Source organism: Carcharodon carcharias, chromosome 19 (genome assembly GCF_017639515.1).
Source record: "Carcharodon carcharias isolate sCarCar2 chromosome 19, sCarCar2.pri, whole genome shotgun sequence".
NCBI classification, from domain to species: Eukaryota; Metazoa; Chordata; class Chondrichthyes; order Lamniformes; family Lamnidae; genus Carcharodon; species Carcharodon carcharias.
In genome coordinates, this window is record NC_054485.1 from 56,025,483 (window position 1) to 56,050,793 (window position 25,311).

At 43.3% G+C, this 25,311-nt stretch overlaps 1 protein-coding gene across 1 annotated transcript in view; it reads left to right on the top strand.

The window, feature by feature from the left end:
• adgrb2 (adhesion G protein-coupled receptor B2) overlaps nucleotides 1-25,311 on the top strand; it is a 1,120,188-nt gene that overhangs the window by 591,172 nt on the left and 503,705 nt on the right. Inside the window, exons 19-20 of the mRNA XM_041212905.1 lie at nucleotides 12,337-12,436; nucleotides 24,533-24,576. Of these exons, the coding sequence (XP_041068839.1) occupies nucleotides 12,337-12,436; nucleotides 24,533-24,576 (144 nt within the window). The remainder of the gene's footprint in view (nucleotides 1-12,336; nucleotides 12,437-24,532; nucleotides 24,577-25,311) is intronic.

Here is a 25,311-nt window from a genome sequence, read left to right on the forward strand (position 1 = left end):
CCCTATCTCTCTCATCATCCAGGATGCTCTGGGTTTATTTGTCCTTACCTTTCCCTTTCAAGCTATAACAAAACCTGGCTCAAAGAAGGGCAGGACTGAGCATTAAATATTCCTGAGTACAAGGTATTTAGGAGAGACAGGAAAGGAAGAAAAGTGGGGAGGGGGAGTGTGGCAATATTGATTAAAGGTGACATTACAGTACTGGACAGACAGGATGTTCCAGAGGGGTCAAACATGGAATCTCTCTGGCTAGAGGCAATACCTTGACATTGCCTGCAATATTTTTTCTTTGAAGATGGCCGATTGTTCTGCCACCATCTCTTCTGCCAACATTTGATTCCAACTCACTCAACACAAATACATCCTTATCCCGTCAAAGTTAACTTTCCCCCAATTAATTATCGTTGTTCCGGATTGTTCCCTATCCTTTTCCATGATTAACCTAAACTTTATGATACAATGGTCACTATCACCAAGAGGTTCTCCCGCTGATATTTGATCCACTTGAGCCAACTCATTCTCCAGAACCAAGTCAAAAATTGCATATGCTCTCATTGGTCTGGACGCTTACTGCTGCAGAAAATTATCTTGAACACATTCCAGGAACTCTCACCCCTCTTGTCCCTTTGTACTATTCCTATCCCAGTCTATATTTGGATAATTGAACTCCCCCATTATGGCTGCTCTGTACTTCTTGCACATCTCCATAATTTCTTCGAAAATTTGCTTTTACACATCCCTTCCACTAGTTGGTGGTCTATAAACTACACCAATCAATGTCGTTGCACCTTTTTCATTCCTTGCCTCTAGCCAGAGAGATTCCATGTTTGACCCCTCTGGAACATCCTGTCTGTCCAGTACTGTAATGTCACCTTTAATCAATATTGCCACACTCCCCCTCCCCACTTTTCTTCCTTTCCTGTCTCTCCTAAATACCTTGTACTCAGGAATATTTAATGCTCAGTCCTGCCCTTCTTTGAGCCAGGTTTTGTTATAGCCATGATATCATGATTCCGTTTGTCAAACTGTGCTTGCAGCTCACCAATCTTATTAACAACACTCTGTGCTCTCATACACATGCACATTAGCCATTTTAGATTTTCTTACTTATGACTTACTATTGCCTGCTCTAATTCTATCAAACTTTCTAAGTATTCTATCTATCTTGATACTACTCTCTGATATAGCCTCGATTTCAGTTGATACTTCACTTCTTCCCACTGTCAGGTTTTCTCCTCTGCACTCGGAATTTCCCCTCAGATTTCCATCCCCCTGCCAATCTAGTTTAAACCCTCCCCAACAGCCTGAGCAAACCTCCCAACAAGGGTATTAGGTCCAGTCCTGTTAAGGTGTAACCTATCCTTCTTGTACAAGTCTCACCTGCCCCAGAACCGATGCCAATGCCACAGAAATCTAAAGCCCTCCCTCTTACTCCATTTCTGCAGCCATGTTCCAAATTGCTCAATCTTTCTATTTTTATGTTCACTAGCAAGTGGCACTGGGAGAAATCCTGAGATTGCTGCTCTTGAGGTCACGATTTTTAATTCCCTTCCTAACTCCGTAAAATCTGCTTGCAGGCTGCCATCCCCTTTCCTGTCTATGTTAATGGACCCAATGTGGACCACAACCTCTGGCTGTTCAATATCCCCCAAAAGAATGTCCTGCATGCTGCTCTAGACTCCCGACCTGTCTCTGCTCCGCTGCCAGGTAGGGAGCCCTGTTGAGCCTGCAAATTCCTGCTGAGTAACATCTGGGGTCTAGTGCCAAAACTGGGAGAGCTGTCCCACAGACTAGTCAAAAAGCAGTCTGACATAGTCATACTCATGGAATCATACCTTACAGATAATGTCCCATACACCACCATTACCATCCCTGAGTATGCCCTGTCCCACTGGCAGGACAGACCCAACAGAGGTGGGGGCACAATGGTATACAGTCAGAAGGGAGTTGCCCTGGGAGTCCTCTGGATCCCATGAAGTCTCATGGCATCAGGCAAACACGGACAAGGAAACCTCCTGCTGATTACCAGGTACCGTACCCTTGCCCTCCCATCAGCTGATGAATCATTACTGCTCAATGTTAAGCACCACTTGGAGGAAACACTGAGGGTGGCAAGTGTGCAGATTGAGTTCTGGATGTGGGACTTCAATGTCCATCACCAAGATGTCACCAAAAGCGGCTCGGTAGCACAACTATTGATTGAGCTGGCCGAATCTAGCTAAGCTGCTAGGCTGGGTTTGTGGCAAGTGGTGAGCAAACCAACAAGAAGGAAAAACATACTTGACCTCATGCTCACCAAGCTACTTGCCATAGATGCATCTATCCATGAGAGTGTTGGTAGGAGTGACCACTGCACAGTCCTTGTGTTGATGAAGTCCTGTCTTTACATTGAGGATACCCTCCATTGTATTGTGTGGCACTACCGTCGTGCTAAATGGGATTAGATTTTGATCAGATCTTGCAACTCAAGACTGAGCAACCATGAGGCACTGTGGGCCATCAGCAGCAGCAGAATTGTACTCCAACACAATCTGTAACCTCATAGCTCTGCATATCCCCATCTCTTTCGATCAGGCGATCAACCTTAGTTCAACGAAGAGTGCAGGAGGCAAGGAGCAGCGCCACATACACCTATACATGAGGTGTCAACCTAGTGATGCTACATCGCAGGACTACTTGCATGCCAAACAGCATAAGCAGCAAGCGATAGACAGCTAAATGATTCCACAACCAATGATCAGATCTGAACTCTGAAATCCTGCCACATCTCGCCGTGAACGGCGGCGGACAATTAAACAACACACTGGAGGACACAAATATCCCCATCCTCAATGAGGGAGCAGCCCAGCACATCAGTGCAAATGATAAGGCTGAAACATTTAGAACAATCTTCCGCCAGAAGTGCCGAGTGGAATATCTGTCTTGGCTTCCTCTAGAGGTTCCCAGCATCACAGATGCCAGTCTTCAGCCAATTCAACTCATTCATGATATCAAGAAACAGCTGAAGGCACTGGATTTTGCAAAGGCTATCTGCCCTGACAATATTCTGGCAATAGTACTGAAGAATTGTGCTCGAGAACATGTGCGCCCTGAGCCAAGCTGTTCCAGTACAGCTACAACACTGGCATTTACCTGGCAATGTTGAAAATTGCCCAGGTAGGTCCTGTACACAAAAAGCAGGACAAGTCCAACCCAGCCAATTACCGTCCTATCAGTCTACTCTCAATCATCAGTAAAGTCATTGAAGGGGTCATCAACAGTGCTATCAAGTGGCACTTGCTTAGCAATAATCTAGTCACTGACCCTCAGTTTGAGTTCCACCCGGGTCACTCAGATTCTGACCTCATTACAGCCTTGGTTCAAACATGGACAAAAGTGCTGAACTCCTGAGGTGAGGTGAGAGTAACTGCCCTTGACATCAAGGCAGTATTTGACTGGGTGTGGCATCAAGGAGCCCTAGCAAAATTGGAGTGAGTTGGAATCATGGGGAAAACTCTCCACTGGTTGGAGTCATACCTAACACAAAGGAAGGTAGTTGTGGTTGATGGAGGTCAATCATCTCAGTTCTGGGACATCACTGCAGGAGTTCCTTGTGGTAGTGTCCTCAGCCCAACCATCTTCAGCTGCTTCATCAATGACCTTCCTCCCATCATAAGGTCAGAAGTGGGGATTTTCACTGATGATTGCACAATATTCAGCACCATTCGCGACTCCTCAGATACTGAAGCAGTTCCTGTTCAAATGCAGCAAGACCTGGATAAGGTCCATGCTTGGGCTGACAAGTGGCAAGTAACATTCGCACCACACAAATGCCAGGCAATGACCATCACCAACAAGAGACAATTTGATCATTGCTCCTTGACATTCAATGGCATTACCATCGCTGAACCTCCCACTATCAATATTCTGGGGCTTACCATTGACCAGAAACTGAACTGGACTAGCCATATAAATACTGTGGCTACAAGAGCAGGTCAGAGGCTAGGAATCATGTGGCGAGTAACTCACTTCCTGACTCCCCAAAGCCTGTCCACCATCTATAAGTCTCAATCAGGAGGGTGATGGAATACTCTCCACTTGCCTGAATGAGTGCAGCTCCCACAACACTCAAGGAACTCAACACCATCCAGGACAAAGCAGCCTGCTTCATTGGCATCTCATGCACAAACATTCACTCTCTCTGCCACTGACACAAAGTGGCAGCATGTGTTCCATCAACAGGATGCACTGCAGGAACTCACCAAGACTCCTTAGACAGCACCTTCCCATCCCTACTATCTAAAATGACAAGGGCAGCAGACACATGGGAACACCACCACTCGGAAGTCCGCCTCCAAGCCACTCAATATCCTGACTTGGAATCATATTGCCATTCCTTCACTATTGCTGAGTCAAAATCCTGGAACTCCCTCCTAGCAGCCCTGTGGATGTACCTACACGACATGGACTGCAGCGTTTGAAGAAAGCAGCTCACCACCACCTTCCCAAGGGCAATTAGGGATGAGCAATAAATGCTAACCTAGCCATTGATGCCCACTTCCCATGAATGAATTTTTAAAAAATCCTTACCTCGTCTGGCTTACATGTGACTCCAGACCCATACCAATGTGGTAGACTCTTAACTTCCCTCTGAAAGGGCTTGGCAAGCCGTTCATTTCAAAGGCAAGTAGGGATGGGAAACAATTTCTGGCCGGACCAGTGACACCCACATTCCATGAAAGAATGAAGAAAAAATCAAGTTCACTTGGGAACAGCCAAATGCTGAGGAAGAGCCCATCAGTCAGTCTGGTGGCCGGCGTCAGTCACTCCATTTGAGAGTTAATCACAAATTGCCTTACGTGTGCAGAGAATATCCCAACAGCAGAGTGAATCACTGGCACCCTCCACTTTTCCTTCAAGGTCATGGCAGTGCCTGGGAATGGAGTTATTTGAGTTTACAGGCAAAGTTTTCATCATCGTCATTGATTAATACTCCAGATGGTATGAAGTAAGTGGACTGCACAACCTCACGGCGAAGACATCATTACATCACGAAAAAGAACCTTCATGGCGCATGGCCTCCTGGACATTGTGATGTCAGACAATGGTCCTCAGTTTACTAATGGACCTGCTGAGTTTTTCCAGGTAATTCTGTTTTTGTTTTGGATTTCCAGCATCCGCAGTTTTTTTGTTTTTGTTTCACAGCTTTGTGCAGGAACGTGGTTTGATGCATGCGACTAGTTCGTCTGGATACCCTCAGTCAAACTGAGATGCAGAAACAGGAATTTGAACAATCAAGCAGTTGGTAAAATAGAATGAAGATATTAACCTAGCCCTTGTTACCTACAGAACCTCACTACTAAAATAGATTCTTGTCATCAGAACAATTGATGGGAAGGTGGCTGAGAACACTTAACACGTTACTTAAAGGGATGACAGTGGATAGGCAATGGCAAACATTCAAAGAGCGCACGGGTGAACTGCAACAATTGTTTATTCCTGTCTGGCGCAGAAGTAAAACAGGAAAGGTGGCCAAACCATGAGCAGAATTTTGCCCTTGATGGGCGGGCGGGCCCCTCCGGCTCGGCGGCGGGCAGGCAGTCGATTACCACCACCGATATGGGCACTGCCGCCATTTTAAGTGGGTGGGCCAATTAAGTTCCTGTGTGGGGTGAGTGGGGGTGTGATAATTCCCCAACTGTCAGAGTGCGCTCAACGCCCTGAGGCAAAGTGCTGTCTCAGGGAAATCGCTGAAAGGCTGACAAAGATAAAAAATAGAACAATAAAAAATTCATTAACATGTCCCCCTCATGTGAAAATGTCACATGAGATGGGACATGTTAATGAAATAAACAAGAACTTTATTAAACGTTTTTAAAACCACTATCAAACCTCATCCCACCACTGGACGAGGTTGGTAAAAAAAAATCACCTACCCGCCTGCCCGTTGGGCCCGTGCGCTGAGCCGAAGTTCGCATGGGCCCCTCAAAATCGTCGACGATTGGTAAGTTAAGGGCTTTAACAAGGCCATTAATTAATGGCGGGCGCACGTGCCGCCTGAAATATCGCGATGCCGCGCACTGACGTAGGGACGCTTGCGTGACCTCAGCGCATGACATTTTAAGCGCTGGTGTGCGGGCTCCCCCACCCGCACACCAGCCAGAAAATTCTGCCCCATGGCTTACAAGGGAATTTAGAGATAGTATTAGATGCAAGGAAGAGGCAGACAAATTGGCCAGAAAAAACAACAGACCTGAGGATTGGGAGCAGTTTAGAATTCAGCAAAGGAGGACCAAGGGATTGATTAAGAAGGGGAAAATAGAGCATGAGAGTAAGCTTCCAGGGAACATAAAAACTAACTGTAAAAGTTTCTATAGGTATGTGAAGAGAAAAAGATTGGTGAAGCCAAATTACAGTCAGAAACAGGGGAATTTATAATGGGGAACAAAGAAATGTCTGACCAACTAAATACATTCTTTGGCCCTGCCTTCACAAAGGAGGACACAAATAGCATACCAAAAATGTTGGGAAACACAGGGTTTAGTGAGAGTGAGGAACCGAAAGAAATCAGTATTAGCAGGGAGATGGTGTTGGGGAAATTGATTGGATTGAAGACCAATAAATCCCAGGGCCTGATAATCTACATCCCAGTGTACTTATAGAAGTGGCCCTAGAAATAGTGGATGCATTGGTGGTCATCTTCCGAGATTCTATAGACTCTGGAACAGTTCCTACAGATTGGAGGGTAGCTAATGTAACCCCACTATTTAAAAATGGAGGTAGAGAGAAAACAGGGAATTATAGACCAGTCAGCCTGATGTCAGTAGTGGGGAAAATTCTAGAGTCCATTATAAAAGATTTAATACCTGAGCACATGGAAGATAGTGGCAGAATCGGACAGAGTCAGCATGGATTTATGAAAGGGAAATCATGCTTGACAAATCTACTGGAATTTTTTGAGCATGTAAATAGTAGAGTTGATGAGGGGGAGCCAGTAGATGTGGTTCATTTGGACTTTCAGAAGGCTTTCAACAAAGTCCCACATAAGAGATTGGCATGTAAAATTAAAGCGCATGGGATTGGATGTAGTGTATTGAGATGGATAGAAAACTGGTTGGCATTCAGGAAACAAAGAGTAAACGGGTCTTTTTCCGAATGGTAGGCAGTGACTAGTCGGGTACCACAGGGATTGGTGCTAGAACCCCAGATATTCACAATATATATTAATGATTTAGATGAGGGAACTAAATGTAATATCTCCAAATTTGCAGATGACACAAAGCTGGGTGAGCTGTGAGGAGGATGCAGAGATGCTTCAGCGTGATTTGAACAAGCTGAGTGAGTGGACAAATGCATGGCAGATGCAGTAAAATGTGGATAAATGTGAGGTTATCCATTTTGGTTGCAAAAACAGGAAGGCAGATTATTATCTGAATGGCTATAAATTGAGAGAGGGGAACGTGCAACGAGACCTGGGTGTCTTTGTACACTAGTCGCTGAAGGCAAGCATGCAGGTGCAGCAGGCGGTAAAGAAGGCAAATGGTATGTTGGCCTTCAAAGCCAGAGGATTTGAGTACAGGAGCAGGGATGTCTTGTTTCAATTGTATAGGGCCTTGGTGAGACCACACCTGGAATATTGTGTGCAGTTTTGGTCTCCTTATCTGAGGAAGGATGTACTTGCTATTGAGGGAGCGCAACGAAGATTTACCCGACTGCTTCCTGGGATGGCAGGACTGACATATGAGGAGAGATTGAGTCAATTAGGATTACATTCGCTGGAGTTGAGGAGAATGAGGGGGGATCTCATAGAAACCTATAAAATTCTAACAGGACTTGACAGGGTAGATGCAGGAAGGATGTTCCCGAAGGTGGGGGAGTCCAGAACCAGGGGTCACAGTCTGAGGATATGGGGTAGACCATTTAAGACTGAGATGAGGAGAAATTTCTTTACCCAGAGACAGGTGAGCCTGTGGAATTTGTTACCACAGGAAGTAGTTGAGACCAACATATTGTATGTTTTCAAGAAGGAGTTAGATACAGTTCTTTGGGCAAAAGGGATCAAAGGGTATGAGGAGAAAGCAGGAGCAGGCTGTTGAGTTGGATGATCAGCCATGATCATAATGAATGGTGGAGCAGGCTCGAAGGGCCGAATGGCCTGCTCCTGCTCCTAGTTTCTATGTTTCTATGTAACACAACTTTCAGCTCTACAGCAAGCAAAACAACCTAACATTACCTCACTGTTCGTGAGAAAGTTAGAAAACACGAGGAGCAACAAAGAGACAGCCAAGCTCGTAATTGCAGAGAGCATGCAACTTGAAAGTGCTCCAGCCTGGGGAGAGAGTGTGGATACAAGATCAATGGAAAGAAGGCATTGTAATTGAAAGTGCTCCACAACTGAGATCTTATAGAATTGAGACAGACCTGGTAAAAATCAGATGAAACCGAAGAGCCTTGATGTCATTGGAAAATAAACCTACTATTTAGAACCAGATGGATACAAGGAATGAAAAACATGCAGAAACTCTACAACTACCCAAGTGGAATACACTCCTGTCAAATGACAAGAAAGTGCAGTTCATCCTCAATCTGAAAACAAAATCAGGACCCGGTCAGGGATATTGGTCAAAGCACCACAGAGATGAACCCTGTGAAGTCTGAGACTTTGAGGTGAGATGTAGGAGTATGTATATAGTTGGGATAAAGACTTGGGGGGAGATGTGGAGTTTCAGTTAGTGCTCACAGAATCACAGAATTATTGCAGAAAAAGGCCATTCGGTGAATTGTGTCTGCACCATTTCCCCGAGAAAGCAATTCATTAAGTGCCATTTTCCTGCCTTCTCCCCATAATCCTGCACAAGGCAATGCTTCAATTAAAATTGCCTCTAGCACACTCTCAGGCAGTGCATTCCAAAGCTTAACCATTCACTGCATGAAAATGTTTTTCCTCATATCATTACGGCTTCTTTTAATAATTACTTTAAATCTGTGCCCTCTCATGCTCGCTCCTTTCATGAGTAGGAACTGTTTCTCTCTATCTGTTGATGATTTTGAATATCTATATCAAGTCATCTCTCAGACTTGTTATGATCCAGCTGATGTTAATACACAAGTCAGATCTCAGAATGAAACTTGGATTGGTAGATCCTAATTTTGTTTTATTTTTCAGAAACCATGGATGTTAGTTACTGAACACATTCACAAGAGCCTGCCAGTGTACTTTTAACACAACAAATAAAACACTAAACAAGAAAACAATGAATTATATTACAGTAGGCAAAAAGGTTGGAAAGATTTCAATACAAGCCCCATAATATAGTTCAAACTCACATGATTCCTTTTTATCCCAGCAATATCCTGACAGACACAAAACCCCAGTGAAAATTTACCACCAGCTCAACACCAAGGGTTGGGCTGGCTCAGTTTCAAACGGTTTTCTTCTGGTGGATTTCTCAGCATTCACTATATGTTTTTCCTCAGCTGATATCTCTCCCTGAGATATCCCCCAAAAAAACTGCACTCTAAGCTTAGATTGTTACTTCAACTTCAGAGCAATCATGTGAGTTTCTAAACTCAGTTCCCCAGCAGTCTTTGCAGGATTTCTTACTAGAGAGTTTAAACTATCTGCCTTTACTTTCTAGTATCCACACTGTCTGAACTGCCTTGCTGTCTTTCCCTGTCTCTCTGTGTGTCACTGGGCAACATTGCTAGGCAACAGCAGTTTTTTCTAATTTATTTTTTCTTTCTATATTCACTAAACTACTAACCCCTTTGTAACTTCTTGTCTTCACTTCAATGGTTATAAAGCCTCATTAAAAATTAATGTATACAAATAGGGCCTTGAAACTTCCTGGCACCCGGCTCATAAAAAAATCTCTAAATGAAACCATAACCATGTTTCACCTTTCTTAACTCACAAATACAAATCTAAATTAAACTTCAAGTTATACATTGTTCTTAACAGCCTCCTTTTCTCTGAGGGAAACAGTCCTAACTGAAGTTCCTCATCCCAAGAGCCATTCTTGTGAATCTTTTCTGCACTCACTCCAATGCCTTCACACCCTTCCTTTAGTGCAGCGCCCAGAACTGAACGCAATACTGTAGCTTAGGCTGAATGAGTGACTTATATAAATTCAACATAACCTCCTTGCTCTTGTACTCTATCCTCTATTTATAAAGCCCAAGATACTGTATATTTTATTTACCACTCTCTCAACCTGACCTGCCACCTTCAATGATATATACACATATTCACCCAGTTCCCTCTGCTCTTGCACCCCCTTTTGAATTGTATCCACTATTTTATACAGCCTCTCTATGTTGTTTCTACCAAAATTAATCACTTAACATTTCTCTGCATTGAACGTCATCTGCCACCAGTCCACCCATTCCTCCAAATTGTCTATGTCCTTTTGAAGTTCTATACTGGTTCTCATTGTTTCTGAGTTTTGTTTCACCCACAAACTCCAAAATTGTGCCTTGTACACAAAGGTCTAGGTCATTACTTTACATCAGGAAAAACAAGGGTTCCAACGCCGACCCCTGGGGAACTCCACTGCAAACCTTCCTCCAGATCGAAAAAATATATTAACCACTAACCTCTCGTTCCTGCTTCTCAGTCAATTCCATGTCCATGTTGACACTGTCCATTTTATTCCATGAGCTATAACTTTGCTCACAAGTCTGTTGTATGGCACTGCATCAAACTCCTATTGGAAGTCCATGTACACCACATCTTTAGCCCTCTATGTTAACTCTTCAAAAAATTCCAGCAAGCTAGTTAAATGTGACTTTTCCTGAAGAAATCCATGCTGGCTTTCCTTAATTAACCCGCATTTATACATGCGGATATTAATTTTGTCCCAAGTTATTGTTCCTCGAAGTTTCCCCATCATCGAATTTAAACAGACATCAGTGCTTGCTGACAAATTCCTCCAACTTGATAAAATAAAATAATAGTTAGTCTATCCTCTGTCACAACACCATAATAAGCGAACAAATAGTCAATCAAACAAGAAAACATCCTCAGCAACATATGGATCATGAGAAAGCTTGGCTGGGAAAGTCAATTCTGGTAAAGGCATAATTGCATTGCAATTTTCTGCCACTCAGAAAAAATAGTTTGCAACATTAATAAAAATGCAAAATACAATTTCACTTTATGATACCTATTGCCAGGTAGGTAACTAGCTGATATGACTGGCACTGTTTGATCCTGTCACAAACTGTTGAAAGACAGCTCCTCACTCACAAAGTCTCCTGAAATGTGTGAGCACAGACTGCTGGACATCTATGAGTTCTCTCAATCATTACAAATTATTTTCAAAGTAATTTGAAGTCAACTATAAGATTGCATACCAAACCTTTAACAACAGCAGTGAGAACATTTCCTAAGGCATTATTGAGATTTGGCACTCCAGCTAACGCTGGTGCTGCCATGTGATCATGACAGGTTATACTCATGTAAACCATGCTATCAATATCTTTTCTTTTTTGTTATGTGGTTTGTATTTTCTTATTAATGAGTGCAGGGTTAGAGTGCACATTTCCAAAAAGAAGTAAATTGAGTCAAAGTGGCTCTACTGTTAATGAGGATTAAGATTGGAGTACAAGGTTTTCCCTGTGCTAACTGGTACATGGCCTCTATTTTTTGAGGCTAATGATGAAGGTGCACTTGTTTGCTGCTGCCAAGAGCTTGTCCGATCAGCTTGATGTCTTCTTGAACATGCGCTTCTAAAGTCTAGTTATCTTCAAGAAGCAATTCACGAATAAATATTTCCTTTCCCTGGTAAATGAATGCAACATATTCAGAGAGAGTAATTTGCTGAATATCTGTAAATTAATTGTTGTGTGCAAGTGAATTGTTTGCAAGCATGTGAACTGGATGTGTGGACAAGTGTAAGTGAATTCAAACTTCTACTGTATGAATGCTGTGGCAAGAGTGAACATGCCAGCCAATACACAACAAAGAAACATGGAGAAATCATGTGCCCCTGCTTTACTACATTTGAAATCCCAAATTCTCAGACAGGACGGAATGCACAGCGGCCTACTACCTTGGCAAATTACGCAGAATAAAGCTGTTGACTTGACCTGATATTTTTTTAAAATGTAGCTTAAATAATTTCATTACATCAATGTCTTCTATGAGTCAGATGCATAATGAAACTCACTAGCTTTCGGTAAAATACACCATCAATGGACTGGGATCTTGAATGAATCAGATTGTTCTCCTTTTGCAGATCTGTTATGTTTCTTATCTGTAACACAGCCTGTGTGTGGCTACATTGCAGGCATTGGAATAAGTTTGCTTGCCATTTTTTCGTTAATTTACACATGTTAAATATTTCTCTTTTCCAGAAAGTCGATGGCAATAAATTCCAAAGTACTGGCAGTAACAGTAAGGCCACAGCCCAAGGCCTCAGAACCAATTGTTGTAGAGTTGTCTCATCTCATTAACGTAAGCAATTTTGTTATCACATTCAACTACATTTGGATCTGCAATATTACTGACCTCCTTAACCCAATGACAATTTACCTCTATAAAACATTGATTTAAAAGAACCTTTGAACCATTAGTAAAGGAATAGTAGAAAACTTGTTTCAACTGAAGTGCACGTTGAAAACAATGCTATTATTAAAATCTGAAAATGAAATGTTATGTATCCAAGGGTGAGTCTCGAACACAGAAAAAATTGTTCAATAAATTAATCCAACTGATTGTTAGCTTCAGTAAACAGGACAGGCTCAACTTATTTAACCAATGAATAGTTTCATGCATTTGTAACTCTTTTGGTGCCACCATAAAGCATTAGCAGCAGGAAAGTGCTGCTAATTCTGATGGGTGACTTAACATTGCATCCACCCTATACAGCAGAACAGCAGGCAGAGTTGCTGACGTTTTTAGAACAGCAACTGGGACTGCAGTTGTCTCAAGTGTCCATCAGGGGAAATGGAAAAATACACAACGCTTTGCACTCTTACCTATTGTCAGGAAGTACTGGTATGGGTGTTGGGTGAGGACTGGATTGGCCTCTGCTCTGGTGTCTCCCAATTATTGATTAGTCTGCCAACATGCATTGTCTTGAAGAATGGACATCTTGGCAATAAATTGGAAGGCTACTAGAGCTTAGACATATACCTGAGTACAAAGCAATTAGTTTGGAGAAGGCAAAATTGGGAAAAAAGAATTTCAGAATGGTGGATTTCAGAAAATGCATTTGAACCAAGAATTTTCAACGTGGTAAGAGATGTTCAAATCTTGGGATGTGATGTCAGACACACCCATAATATTGGATGTGAACCAGATTATAACTGTGACATCAAATTATTATTGCACATAAAGAAAGCTCCTTTTGCAAAGCTAGGTGTTAGAAAAATGAGCAATGGGATATCCATTGCATACAAGATGATCATGATGTTTCACACAATGAGCATTTTTGGAACCGATGCTTGCATGTCTGCATTCACAGATGAAACTCAATACCATCCGGCTCCTACCTAATGCTGCTGCTCTAGTGAATGGAACTCTATAGCAGGCTGAAATGTGGGTCAGGACCTGGTACTGCATGATAAACAGTTCCGATTTCTAATTTTCCCTCGAATAGTCAATTAATAGCTAGAGGGCATGCTTGCCATCCAATTAAGGATGGCAAGCAGGCTACCAAAACTGGATGGCTGATCAAAAGCCTTGCATCTTGAAAGGAGCAGCAGGCTAAAATGAAAGGTAAGTAAGATGCATCAAGGTGAAAGGCACTCTGTCTCTAACATTTTTACATTTAAGGTAAAAGATAGCTTTTGGCAGCTAGGCCACCATTAATTGGGAGCCCCCTACTGCTCAGCCTGAGGCTACTGCCAACACCCAAGCAGCAGGAAAAGAGCTTCTATGCACCAAAAAGCCCCTACCCCCGCTACCGCTTGCAGGATCCTGGAGGCTGACTGGAAAATCCAAGTCTGTCTCCTTTAATTGGTGCCCTGAAGCTACCTGCCGTGTGCAAGCAGGGGCTTAGCCGGTCACACACCCCTCCTCTGTAGAAATGGCCCAGGGGTGGGCTAGAGCCAGGGAATTTGCACACCATTCGGCAGGGTTAGTTTTAGCTCCTGTCAGCTTCTGATCCTGGTCACAGGGTGATCTAAAAATTTAGCCCTACCTGTCATAGATATATTCAGGATTATTTTTGAGTTCATTTTTGCAGGGTGGTCCAATTGTACTATTAATGATAGAGTTGATCAGCAGACACTTCTTGGGTGGAAGCATTAAGTTTATTTACAATATTCTCAGCAGCAACTATACATGTAGATAAAAGCATAAAACTGCGGATGCTGGAAATCCAAAACAAAAATAAAAATACCTGGAAAAACTCAGCAGGTCTGGCAGCATCTGTGGATAGGAGCACTGTTAACATTTTTAGTCCAAATGACCCTTCAACAGAACCATTCGATGGCACTTTACAGCCTTCCGGACTGAATATTGAGTTCAACAATTTTCAATCATGAACTCTCTCCTCCATCCCCACCCCCTTTCCGATGTTTCCCCCTCCTTTTTGTTTTTTCCAATAATTTATATAGATTTTTCTTTTCCCACCTACTTCCATTATTTTTAAGTGTATTTCCATCCATTGTTTTATCTCTACCTTTAAGCCTATTTCGATCCCTTCCCCCCACCCGCACTAGGGCTATCTGTACCTTGCTTGTCCTGCTTTCTATCCTTAATATGCACATTCCTTTAGATAATATCACCACCTTCAACACCTCTTTGTCCTTTTGTCTGTGACATCTTTTGGTTATCTCCACCTATCACTGGCCCTCTATCCAGCTCTTCTTGTCTCACCACCACCGCCCCCCCCCCACCCTTAAATCAGCTTATATTTCACCTCTTTTCTATTTTTGCTTAGTTCTGTTGAAGGGTCATTCAAACTCGAAATGTTAACTGTGTTCCTCTCCACAGATGCTGCCAGACCTGCTATGTTTTTCCAGGTAATTTTGTTTTTGTTTTGCAACTATCATGTGCTTTCAACTCCAACTCTAAACTGACTGCACAGGGAGCCCCTGCTACTCTCCTATTGGTTACTATAGATCATGTGTTCTTGCCTAACAAGTATTATTTTTAAAGATACATTACACATTAAATAAAGCTATGATTACTACAATCCTCTCCCTTTAACTCGGCTATACATATTATATTTACAAGTACATATATTTTTCAAGACAACATAATATTTACACTAGGTAAGGAATTTACAAGTTCAGTCTTTCAGGTAGCTTCCTGGTAAGTGTGGAACATCGCAGCTCCACAACTCCAGATTCTTTGTCAGGAACCTCCTTTTCCGGAGTTGCCTCAACATCAGGTGCTTTTCAGGTCTGTATCCTCAACTCTTACAGGAAATCTTGTAATGAAAAACAAAGCATGTTAGCTTGGTTGCCAAGGAATCATCAGTTAGCTTTTCATGCCTGCCTTGAACATTTGAACAACCCTGTTGGCCAGTCCGTATGAGGAAGGCTGGTACGGTGTAGTTTTCACATGAGTCATACCGTTGAGGCTGATAAACCGTTGAAACTCAGCACTCGCAAATGCCCTGCCGTTATCGGAAATTACTACTTCTAGTAGTCTATGATTGGCAAAACTCTGATGTAGTTTCTCAATTGTAGTGGCCGACATTGGTGACTTCACCTCAAATACGTCCAACCATTTTGAATGGGCATCAACAATAAGCAGAAACATGTTCCCGGGAAAGTTCCAATGTAGTCAATGTGTAACCGCATCCTGGGTCTACCTGGCCACTCTAATGGGCGTAACAGAGATGTCACCAGCAACTTTTGCAGTTTCTGACATTACACACAGTGCTTTATTAAACTCTCTATTTCCCATCCATTCCAGGGCACCTAGTCTTCATTCAGGAAATTCCATGATGGGCACTGTGTAGTGCATTAAAAGTGGCTCCTTTCCCTTTGGAGGAACTATCACTCATGCTCCCTGCAATAAGATGCCATCCTGGTTGGTTATATCATGTCTTCTGTTGAAGTACAATTTCATTTTCATAGATATGGATTGCTGTGACCAACAATGTAGCACTTGATCTCATACTTGAGATAGGACTGGGTCTCGTCTTGTCTAGCCTCTGATCTGTCGAGCACATACTGGCAAGGAATCTAAGAAATTTAACAGTAAAACAAGTTCTTGTGGAACTGGGACATGCTCATCATTTTCTTGTAAGGGCAAATGACTAAGGGCATCGGCGTTTGCAATTTGACTGCCAGGCCTAATTACGAAAGTGTATTTGTATGCTGCCAGAATTAAAGCCCATTATTGTGTTTTTGCTGAGCTAAGGGTGGTATACCTTGTCCTCACTCAACAATCCTAGCAATAGTTTGTGATCTGAAACAATTGTAAAATGGGGGCCAGGTATATACTGGTGAAATTTCTTGACACCAAAGATGATGGACAGGCCTTCTTTTTCTGCTTGTGAATATCCTTTTTCCGCTGTGATGAGCGTTTTGATACGTAGTCTATTGGCAGTTCCATACTAACGTCCATTCGATGAGCGAGCACTGCTCCCGTTCCGTAGGGAGATGTGTCACATGTCAGCACCAATTCTGTCGTATGGTCATATTGCACTAATAGATTGGACAAGTGCAACAATTGTTTCACCTTTATGAAAGCCTCTTTCTACATGCCTTCTTTTTTCTAGCATAGACTTTACTCTGGGCCTTCTTTTTGACTTCACTGTTGACCAGACTTCTCTCAGATGCAAACTTAACTTGTCTGAGCTCAGTGGCTGAGTGTCCCAAAATTTCATTGTCCGTCTACGTCTTGGGAAATTCTGTGACTTTTCCTTCCAAAGCTTCTTTGACTTCATTTAGCTGATTCTTCAACTCTTCCATCTTTTTTCTGTATTTGTTTGCTGCCTTCTGGAAAATTGAGTATCGTTGTGTCTTCCCTGCCAACTCATTCTTCAGTTTGTTCAGAGAATTGCTGAATTATTTCTCTTCATACTTTTCCAGAGGTACAAATTTTAACGTGAGGGAATCTTGCAGTGTGTGAAGGCCTTTCAACAGGTTTTCTTTTTCCCTTCAAATTTTGCTCACCTTGTCTTGAACTCTGTCATCAAGCAGGGTCTCTTTGAGTTCTTTGTGCTGTTCTTCCAGGTTTTGGCTTAAGACCGCCTGCATTTCTTCAGGTTGTTGAGTCCTTACACATCGTTCTTCAAAATAGGAACACTTCCAGCTTCCTTATAGAATCCCAGTGGCCAATCAAGATTGATTTTCCTTAGCCAATTTCACCCTAGAAGGCTTGGTCCTCTGTCTGTCAATACTAACATTGGTAGCTTTGCCGATTGGCATCCATAATGGACAGTTACTCTCCTTATGCCTTTTATTTGAATGTCTTCACCTGTATATATTTTTAGCTTGGGGCCTGTTTTTTCTAACCTTAATTGATGTTCACCATGATTCAAATATCTGAAGATATGTTCCCCAATTACTGTAGTAGAAGCTCCCATGTCCACTTCCATTCTAACAGGTTTGCCATTTACTTTCACTGTGACAAATATTGGTTCTGTCTTTCCAATTTTCAGATTAAACAATGAGTAAATGTCTGAATTTGCTGTTTCAGGTTCTTCTACATTGTAGATTTCATTGGGCTTCTTCTTTTGTTTACAATCCTGCTTGAATCTTTCCTTGCATTGCCTCATTATATGTCCATTTCTGAGACAATAGTAACATTCGCTTTTTTTAAACTGCCAATTACTAAAAGACTGATTGTTTCCACCTCTATTAAAATTATTCTTTGATTTTGCTACTAAGTTATTTTTCTTTATTCTTTGGCTAGCAGCGACTATTTCCCGCTTCTCAGCAGAGTCTCACTTTTTCACACCACTTTCAGCTGAGGTGTGCCACCCAATATGGAGGACGGCACCATTTTGCACACCCTGTATTACTTTTGAATCTCTTACTGCACTTTCCATGGCCAATGCTATCTCTAGTGCCTTCTGGAAATCCAGTTTCACTGCATCATGACTGAGGGCTTGGGTTGAAAGTGACCCTTCACGAGGTCCACCAATTCATCGAAATTCTTATGATCTGGGGCACTGGGTGCCATCAAACTTCGAATCAGACTGTAGGTTTTGTTCCCACAAATACTCAAGAGGATCGCTCAACTCTTCTCTTCCTCGGTAATCTAATTTGCTTGAGAAAAGAACGTGAGGCGTTCTATGTATTGAGACCAATTGTCTGTGGCTGGTTCAAATGGATCAATTCCCCCAATTATGGCATTTTCAGAGGGGATAACTTCTTCAATTCAAAAGGAGATTGCTACTTACAATCACTGGGTGAGATACAATACTAATTTATTTTTAACTAGAATTCTTCTGTTAAATCCTGTTCTATCCTTGTTGCCAGTTTGTTGTAGGGTGGCCGAGTTGTGCTATTAGTGATAGAGTTGATCAGTAGACACTTCTTGGGTGAAAACATAGGGCAGGATCTTCCGGTCAGCAAGCGGGTTGGGGCCCACTTGCCAGCAAGTAAAATGATGCGGGATGACATGCGGGAACTCCCAACGTCACCCCGCGTCATTTCCATTTTCAGGTCGGCGAGGGCAGAGCCAAGTCAATTGCGCGCCTGCCCACCTGTCAACGGCCTATTGAGGCCATTGAAAAAGTAATTAAGGACTTTAATAGACCTGCCCGTCCAACCTTAAAGCTGGTGGGTAGGCCAGGAGCCCTGGCAGACTTTGAAGAAAGCATGAAATTTCAACCACGGGCAGGATGAGATGTCATGAGGGTATCTAAATCTTTAAAAAAGGTTTCAATAAAACTTATGGACATGTCCCAACTCATGTGACAGTGTCACATGAGGGGAAATGGCAGGGAAAATTTTCAAACATGTTTAATAAAAGTTTTAAATCGGAGCTGATCTCCCTGAGGCAGCACTTAGCCTCAGGGAGATCTGTGCGCTCTTTTGCGCGGATGCGCAAAATAGTGCACTCCCAGTTGAGGCAATCCCCCCCCCTCCCCGCCCACACTGGGAGTGCATGGCGCTTTCTGGCGGCCGTCACACCAATAAATGCCCGCCCACATAAAATGGGGGCACCAATCGGAGGTGCGCCCACCCATACCCGCTCCCACACTTCCCCCCCCCCCCCCCCCCCCACCCAATGGGAGGAAAATTTTTCCCATAAAGTTTATTTACAATGTACTCAGCAGCAACTATGTGTGTGCTTTCAACTCCAATTCTAAACTGACTGCTCAGGTAGCCCCTGCTACTCTCCTATTGGTTACTACAGATCATGTGATCTTGCCTAACACATATTATTCTTAAATGTACATTACGTACTAAGTAAAACCATAATTACTACAATTTTCTTTGAAGCTTCTGCTTATTTTCCATGTTGACGTGCGCAAAGTAGTTATATGATATATAATTGAAAAGATCTGCGTCTGGTGGGGAACATTCTTCACTTTACGTTCCTTACACACACTAATAGTGCAGATTTGACAGATGTCCACCCATTGCCTACAAACTTAAATGCATTAGCAAATCTTGCCTTTTATCTCTGGGAACTGGGTTTGAATGCAGCCCGCATTAAGGCCTGGATTTTCGGCAAGTCAGGATGACTCGGGAGCCCTATAATAATGGCTGGCCAGTTCCATTACAGGGTTAGGCATGTCCTTGTCCTCTGCAATTTCCATGGAGTCGAGCCATCTTCTCAAAGAATCGTGGTCCACAGCACTTCAGAGGTGTCGTGAACCATAATCTCCATGAGGTAATCTTTTGACAGGTAAGTTCAAAAAGTCCTCCACGAGCCTCCCATGCTAAGGTATTCCCCCCCAAACAATCCCTATGCCCTCTATATCAAGATATGTCCTCCCAAAATAACCTCAGGGCCCCTCATGCCAATCTATGGCACTTCCATGCCCTTCCAGCTGTGCACTGTATAGAAGCAATGAACCCTATTGGGACAGTAGGAAGTGTAAAAAAGATCTTTAAAAAAAGGTAATTTATTCATAAAAATAGCTTTTGGCTGAGAACCCAGACATCCATTGATCTGTTGAAACACCTGAGCCCCAGAGGAAACATTGCTTGATTGACAACTTTGGCTCTCTGATCTCTTCTGTCAATTTCACGAGATAAAGAGGTTTCTAATGCCTACAGTTTCTACTATCGAAACTTTAAAGGGTCTGGATTATTGGGCTTTTTTGGCTATAGTAAAATGAACGAATGAATTATTTTTAAGCATTTTATTACACATGCTACTGTCACTATAGGGTTAATTGCTTATATACAGTGTATAGTAGGCGACTGGGCATGGAAGTGTCATAAAACAAAAACAGAATTACCTGGAAAATCTCAGCAGGTCTGGCAGCATCGGCGGAGAAGAAAAGATTTGACGTTTCGAGTCCTCATGACCTTTCGACAGAACTTGAGATCGAGTCCAAGAAAGAGTTGAAATATAAGCTGGTTTAAGGTGTGTGGGGGGGTGGGGAGAGAGAGAGAGAGAGAGAGAAGTGGAGGGGGTTGGTGTGGTTGTAGGGACAAACAAGCAGTGATAGAAGCAGATCATCAAAAGATGTCACCAACAACAGAACAAAAGAACACATAGGTGTTAAAGTTGGTAATATTATCTAAACGAATGTGCTAATTAAGAATGGATGGTAGGGCACTCAAGGTATAGCTCCAGTGGGGGTGGGGAGAGCATAAAAGATTTAAAAATATTTAAAAATTATGGAAATAGGTGGGAAAAGAAAAATCTATATAATTTATTGGAAAAAAACAAAAGGAAGGGGGAAACAGAAAGGGGGTGGGGATGGAGGAGGGAGCTCAAGACCTAAAGTTGTTGAATTCAATATTCAGTCCGGAAGGCTGTAAAGTGCCTAGTCGGAAGATGAGGTGTTGTTCCTCCAGTTTGCGTTGGGCTTCACTGGAACAATGCAGCAAGCCAAGGACAGACATGTGAGCAAGAGAGCAGGGTGGAGTGTTAAAATGGCAAGCGACAGGGAGGTTTCGGTCATTCTTGCGGAAAAACTGCAGGTGTTCTGCAAAGCGGTCGCCCAGTTTACGTTTGGTCTCTCCAATGTAGAGGAGACCACATTGGGAGCAACGAATGCAGTAGACTAAGTTGGGGGAAATGCAAGTAAAATGCTGCTTCACTTGAAAGGAGTGTTTGGGCCCTTGGACGGTGAGGAGAGAGGAAGTGAAGGGGCAGGTGTTGCATCATTTGCGTGGGCATGGGGTGGTGCCATAGGAGGGGGTTGAGGAGTAGGGGGTGATGGAGGAGTGGACCAGGGTGTCCCGGAGGGTGCGATCCCTACGGAATGCCTATAGGGGGGGTGAAAGGAAGATGTGTTTGGTGGTGGCGTCATGCTGGAGTTGGCGGAAATGGTGGAGGATGATCCTTTGAATGCGGAGGCTGGTGGGGTGATAAGTGAGGACAAGGGGGACCCTATCATGTTTCTGGGAGGGAGGAGAAGGCGTGAGGGCGGATGCGCGGGAAATGAGCCGGACCCGGTTGAGGGCCCTGTCAACGACCGTGGGTGGAAAACCTCAGTTAAGGAAGAAGGAGGACATGTCAGCGGAACAGTTTTTGAAGGTAGCATCATCGGAACAGATGCGACGTCGCATCTGTTCCGATGATGCTACCTTCAAAAACAGTTCCTCTGACATGTCCTCCTTCTTCCTTAACCGAGGTTTTCCACCCACGGTCATTGACAGGGCCCTCAACCGTGTCTGGCCCATCTCCCGCGCATCCGCCCTCACGCCTTCTCCTCCCTCCCAGAAACATGATAGGGTCCCCCTTGTCCTCACTTATCACCCCACCAGCCTCCGCATTCAAAGGATCATCCTCCGCCATTTCCACCATCTCCAGCATAACGCCACCACCAAACACATCTTCCCTTCACCCCCCTTATCGGCATTCCGTAGGGATCGCTCCCTCCGGGACACCCTGGTCCACTCCTCCATCACCCCCTACTCCTCAACCCCCTCCTATGGCACTACCCCATGCTCACGCAAATGATGCAACACCTGCCCCTTCACTTCCTCTCTCCTCACCGTCCAAGGGCCCAAACACTCCTTTCAAGTGAAGCAGCATTTTACTTGCATTTCCCCCAACTTAGTCTACTGCATTCGTTGCTCCCAATGTGGTCTCCTCTACATTGGAGAGACCAAACGTAAACTGGGCGGCCGCTTTGCAGAACACCTGTGGTCTGTCCGCAAGAATGACTGAAACCTCCCTGTCGCTTGCCATTTTAACACTCCACCCTGCTCTCTTGCCCACATGTCTGTCCTTGGCTTGCTGCATTGTTCCAGTGAAGCCCAATGCAAACTGGAGGAACAACACCTCATTTTCCAACTAGGCACTTTACAGCCTTCCAGACTGAATATTGAATTCAACAACTTTAGGTCTTGAGCTCCCTCCTCCATCCCCACCCCCTTTCTGTTTCCCCCTTCCTTTTGTTTTTTTCCAATAAATTATATAGATTTTTCTTTTCCCACCTTTTTCCATTATTTTTAAATATTTTTAAATCTTTTATGCTCTCCCCACCCCTACTAGAGCTATACCTTGAGTGCCCTACCATCCATTCTTAATTAGCACATTCGTTTAGATAATATCACCAACTTTAACACCTATGTGTTCTTTTGTTCTGTTGTTGGTGACATCTTTTGATGATCTGCTTCTATCACTGCTTGTTTGTCCCTACAACCACACCAACCCCCTCCACTTCTCTCTCTCTCTCTCTCTCTCTACCCCCCCCCCAACACACCTTAAACCAGCTTATATTTCAACTCTTTCTTGGACTCGAACTCAAGTTCTGTCGAAGGGTCATGAGGACTCGAAACGTCAACTCTTTTCTTCTCCGCCGATGCTGCCAGACCTGAGTTTTTCCAGGTAATTCTGTTTTTGTTTTGGATTTCCAGCATCCGCAGTTTTTTTGTTTTTATTTTTGTTTTTATTTATGGAAGTGTCATAGCTTGGCAAGGGGGTATGTGGTTCTTTGTGGGGCAACTTTGCCATTGGGGGCATGAGGCACTAGTTGGGTGAGGGGGGGGGGGCATTCTGTCCTCGCAGGCACTTTCTCCTGAGGTGGGCAGGCTGAGCTTGGAATTTTCCTGAATCCCACTACCCACCTTGAGGGTGAAAATCCAGTCCTAAAAGCATCAAAACCTTCATTTATGATAGCTGCAAGGATCCTAAATGAAAGGAGTTTGGTTAGTCAGCGTCCGCCACCCACATTTAAAACAGTTACAAATCAACCACGATCAAATTGAACTGCGAACAGGCTTGAAGGACTAAATGGCAATCTTGTTTCTATGTTCTTTCCTGTGTTCTTACATTGGTATCTATTATTTGTGACACATTGGCTTTAAATCATAACCTAGATGGCGACAAGGATGGTTACTGTGGTAGATAAAAAAACCATGGGCAGAATTATCCCCCCATCAGGGAAGTTCAGGAGCGGGCGCATGGAGGTATGCCTCCAATCGGTGCCCCCGATCAGGGGCGTGCCACCATTTTACATGGGCGGGCCAGTTGAGCCCCGCCCAGCATTACGTCCACAAAGAAGCACATTGTGCTCTTTGTGCGGGCCGGTGGGGGTGGTGGTGGATTTCCCTGAGCTGAGAGTGCACGCTTTCACACATAAAGCGCGAAAGAGCACACTCATCTCCCTGAGGCTAAGTGCTATCTCAGGGAGATCGGCTCCACAATAAAAAAATCTTAAAAACAGAAAATATTTTTCCCTAACATGTCCCCTCATGTGACACTGTCATGTGAGTTGGGACATGTCCATCACTTTTAAATACACTTCTATTAAATTTTTTAAAACCTACATGAAACCTCATCCTGCCTGTGGATGAGGTTTGATGCTTTTTCCAATGCCCGCCAGGGCTCCCGGCCTGCCTGCCAACCTTAAGGTTGGACAGGCAGGTCCACTAATCACGTGAATTACTTTGTCAATGGCCTCAATAGGCCATTGACTGGTCGGCGGACACACAGCTGATTCAGCTGAACCCCTGCTGACATGAAAATTGAAATGAAGCGGGGTGACATCGGGAGTTCCGGCCGACGTCATCCCACGTCATTTTACAGGTTGGCGAGCAGGCCCTGCCCTCCCGCTTGCCGACCGGGAAATCCTGGCCCTAATTATGTGGTTATACAATTTGGTTTGGGACACATTGTCAGGACACTTTTGTCTGAGTTTTACCCTCTGTGTAGTTTGCGTTATACTCAACATGGAAATACTTGCTGTCAACATGAGATGCGAAGCTTGAAAAAAATTTCAATTTTGAACACTGACATCTCTCATCTTGGCAAGAGCGAAATGATAAATGTACAATATATCATAGATTAAGAGAGAGCACATAGTTAACCAAGGTAATTAAAGGTCAGGGTTGACATTCATGAACTGTTCTTGTTGTGCTTTTGCAGTTTACGAAACCGTCAGAATCACTTGTTTTTGTTCCAGGCACTTAATTTTCTGCCATGTCCATTATTCTACTGATATATCATGCTACAGAGTGATATATATTTACTATATATATATTTTAATTCTGATTTTTATAGGGAACATCTGACCCACACTGTGTTGTTTGGGATGACACCAAAACGTAAGTGCCACGAATGATAATTTTACACACTTCCCATGATCAACAAATTAATGTTTATTTCACTAATTTAGCATTGTTAAGAGTGAGATTCTGCATAAAATATTCAGGGAACGTCACTTGTTACTATTGATATGTTCTTAAGGACTGACAAGTCACTATTCAGATTGTTACTGGGTGACTGTACTTCACAAATGTTGAGGATAAGAATGAATATTAAAATTATTCCCTATGTCCTGAGTAAGGGGTGCAACCTGCTCAATCGTTCCTCATAAGACGATCCCTTCATCTCAGGAATCAGCCTAGTGAACCTTCTCTGAACTGCTTCCAGTGCAAATATGTCCCTCCTTAAGTAAGGGCACTAAAACTGTAATCCAAGTACAGTCTCACCAGTGCACTGTACAGCTGTAGCAAAACTTCCCTACTTTAATCTTCCAACCCCCTTACAATAAAGGGCAACATTTTCTTTACCTTCCTAATTGCTTCCTGAATTTATTCTAACTTTTTGTGATTCATGTACAAGGCTACCCATATCCCTTTGTACTGCAGCATTCTGCAGTCTCTCTCCGTTTAAATTTTCTACTTCTCTATTCTTCCTTTCAAAGTGGCTAACCGCACATTTTCCCACATTATACTCCATCAGCAAATTTTTGGGCTACTTGCTTAACCCATGTATATCCCTTTTCAAACTCTTTGGGCTAGATTTTTGCTGATTCAGGATGAGTCGGGAGTCCGCTA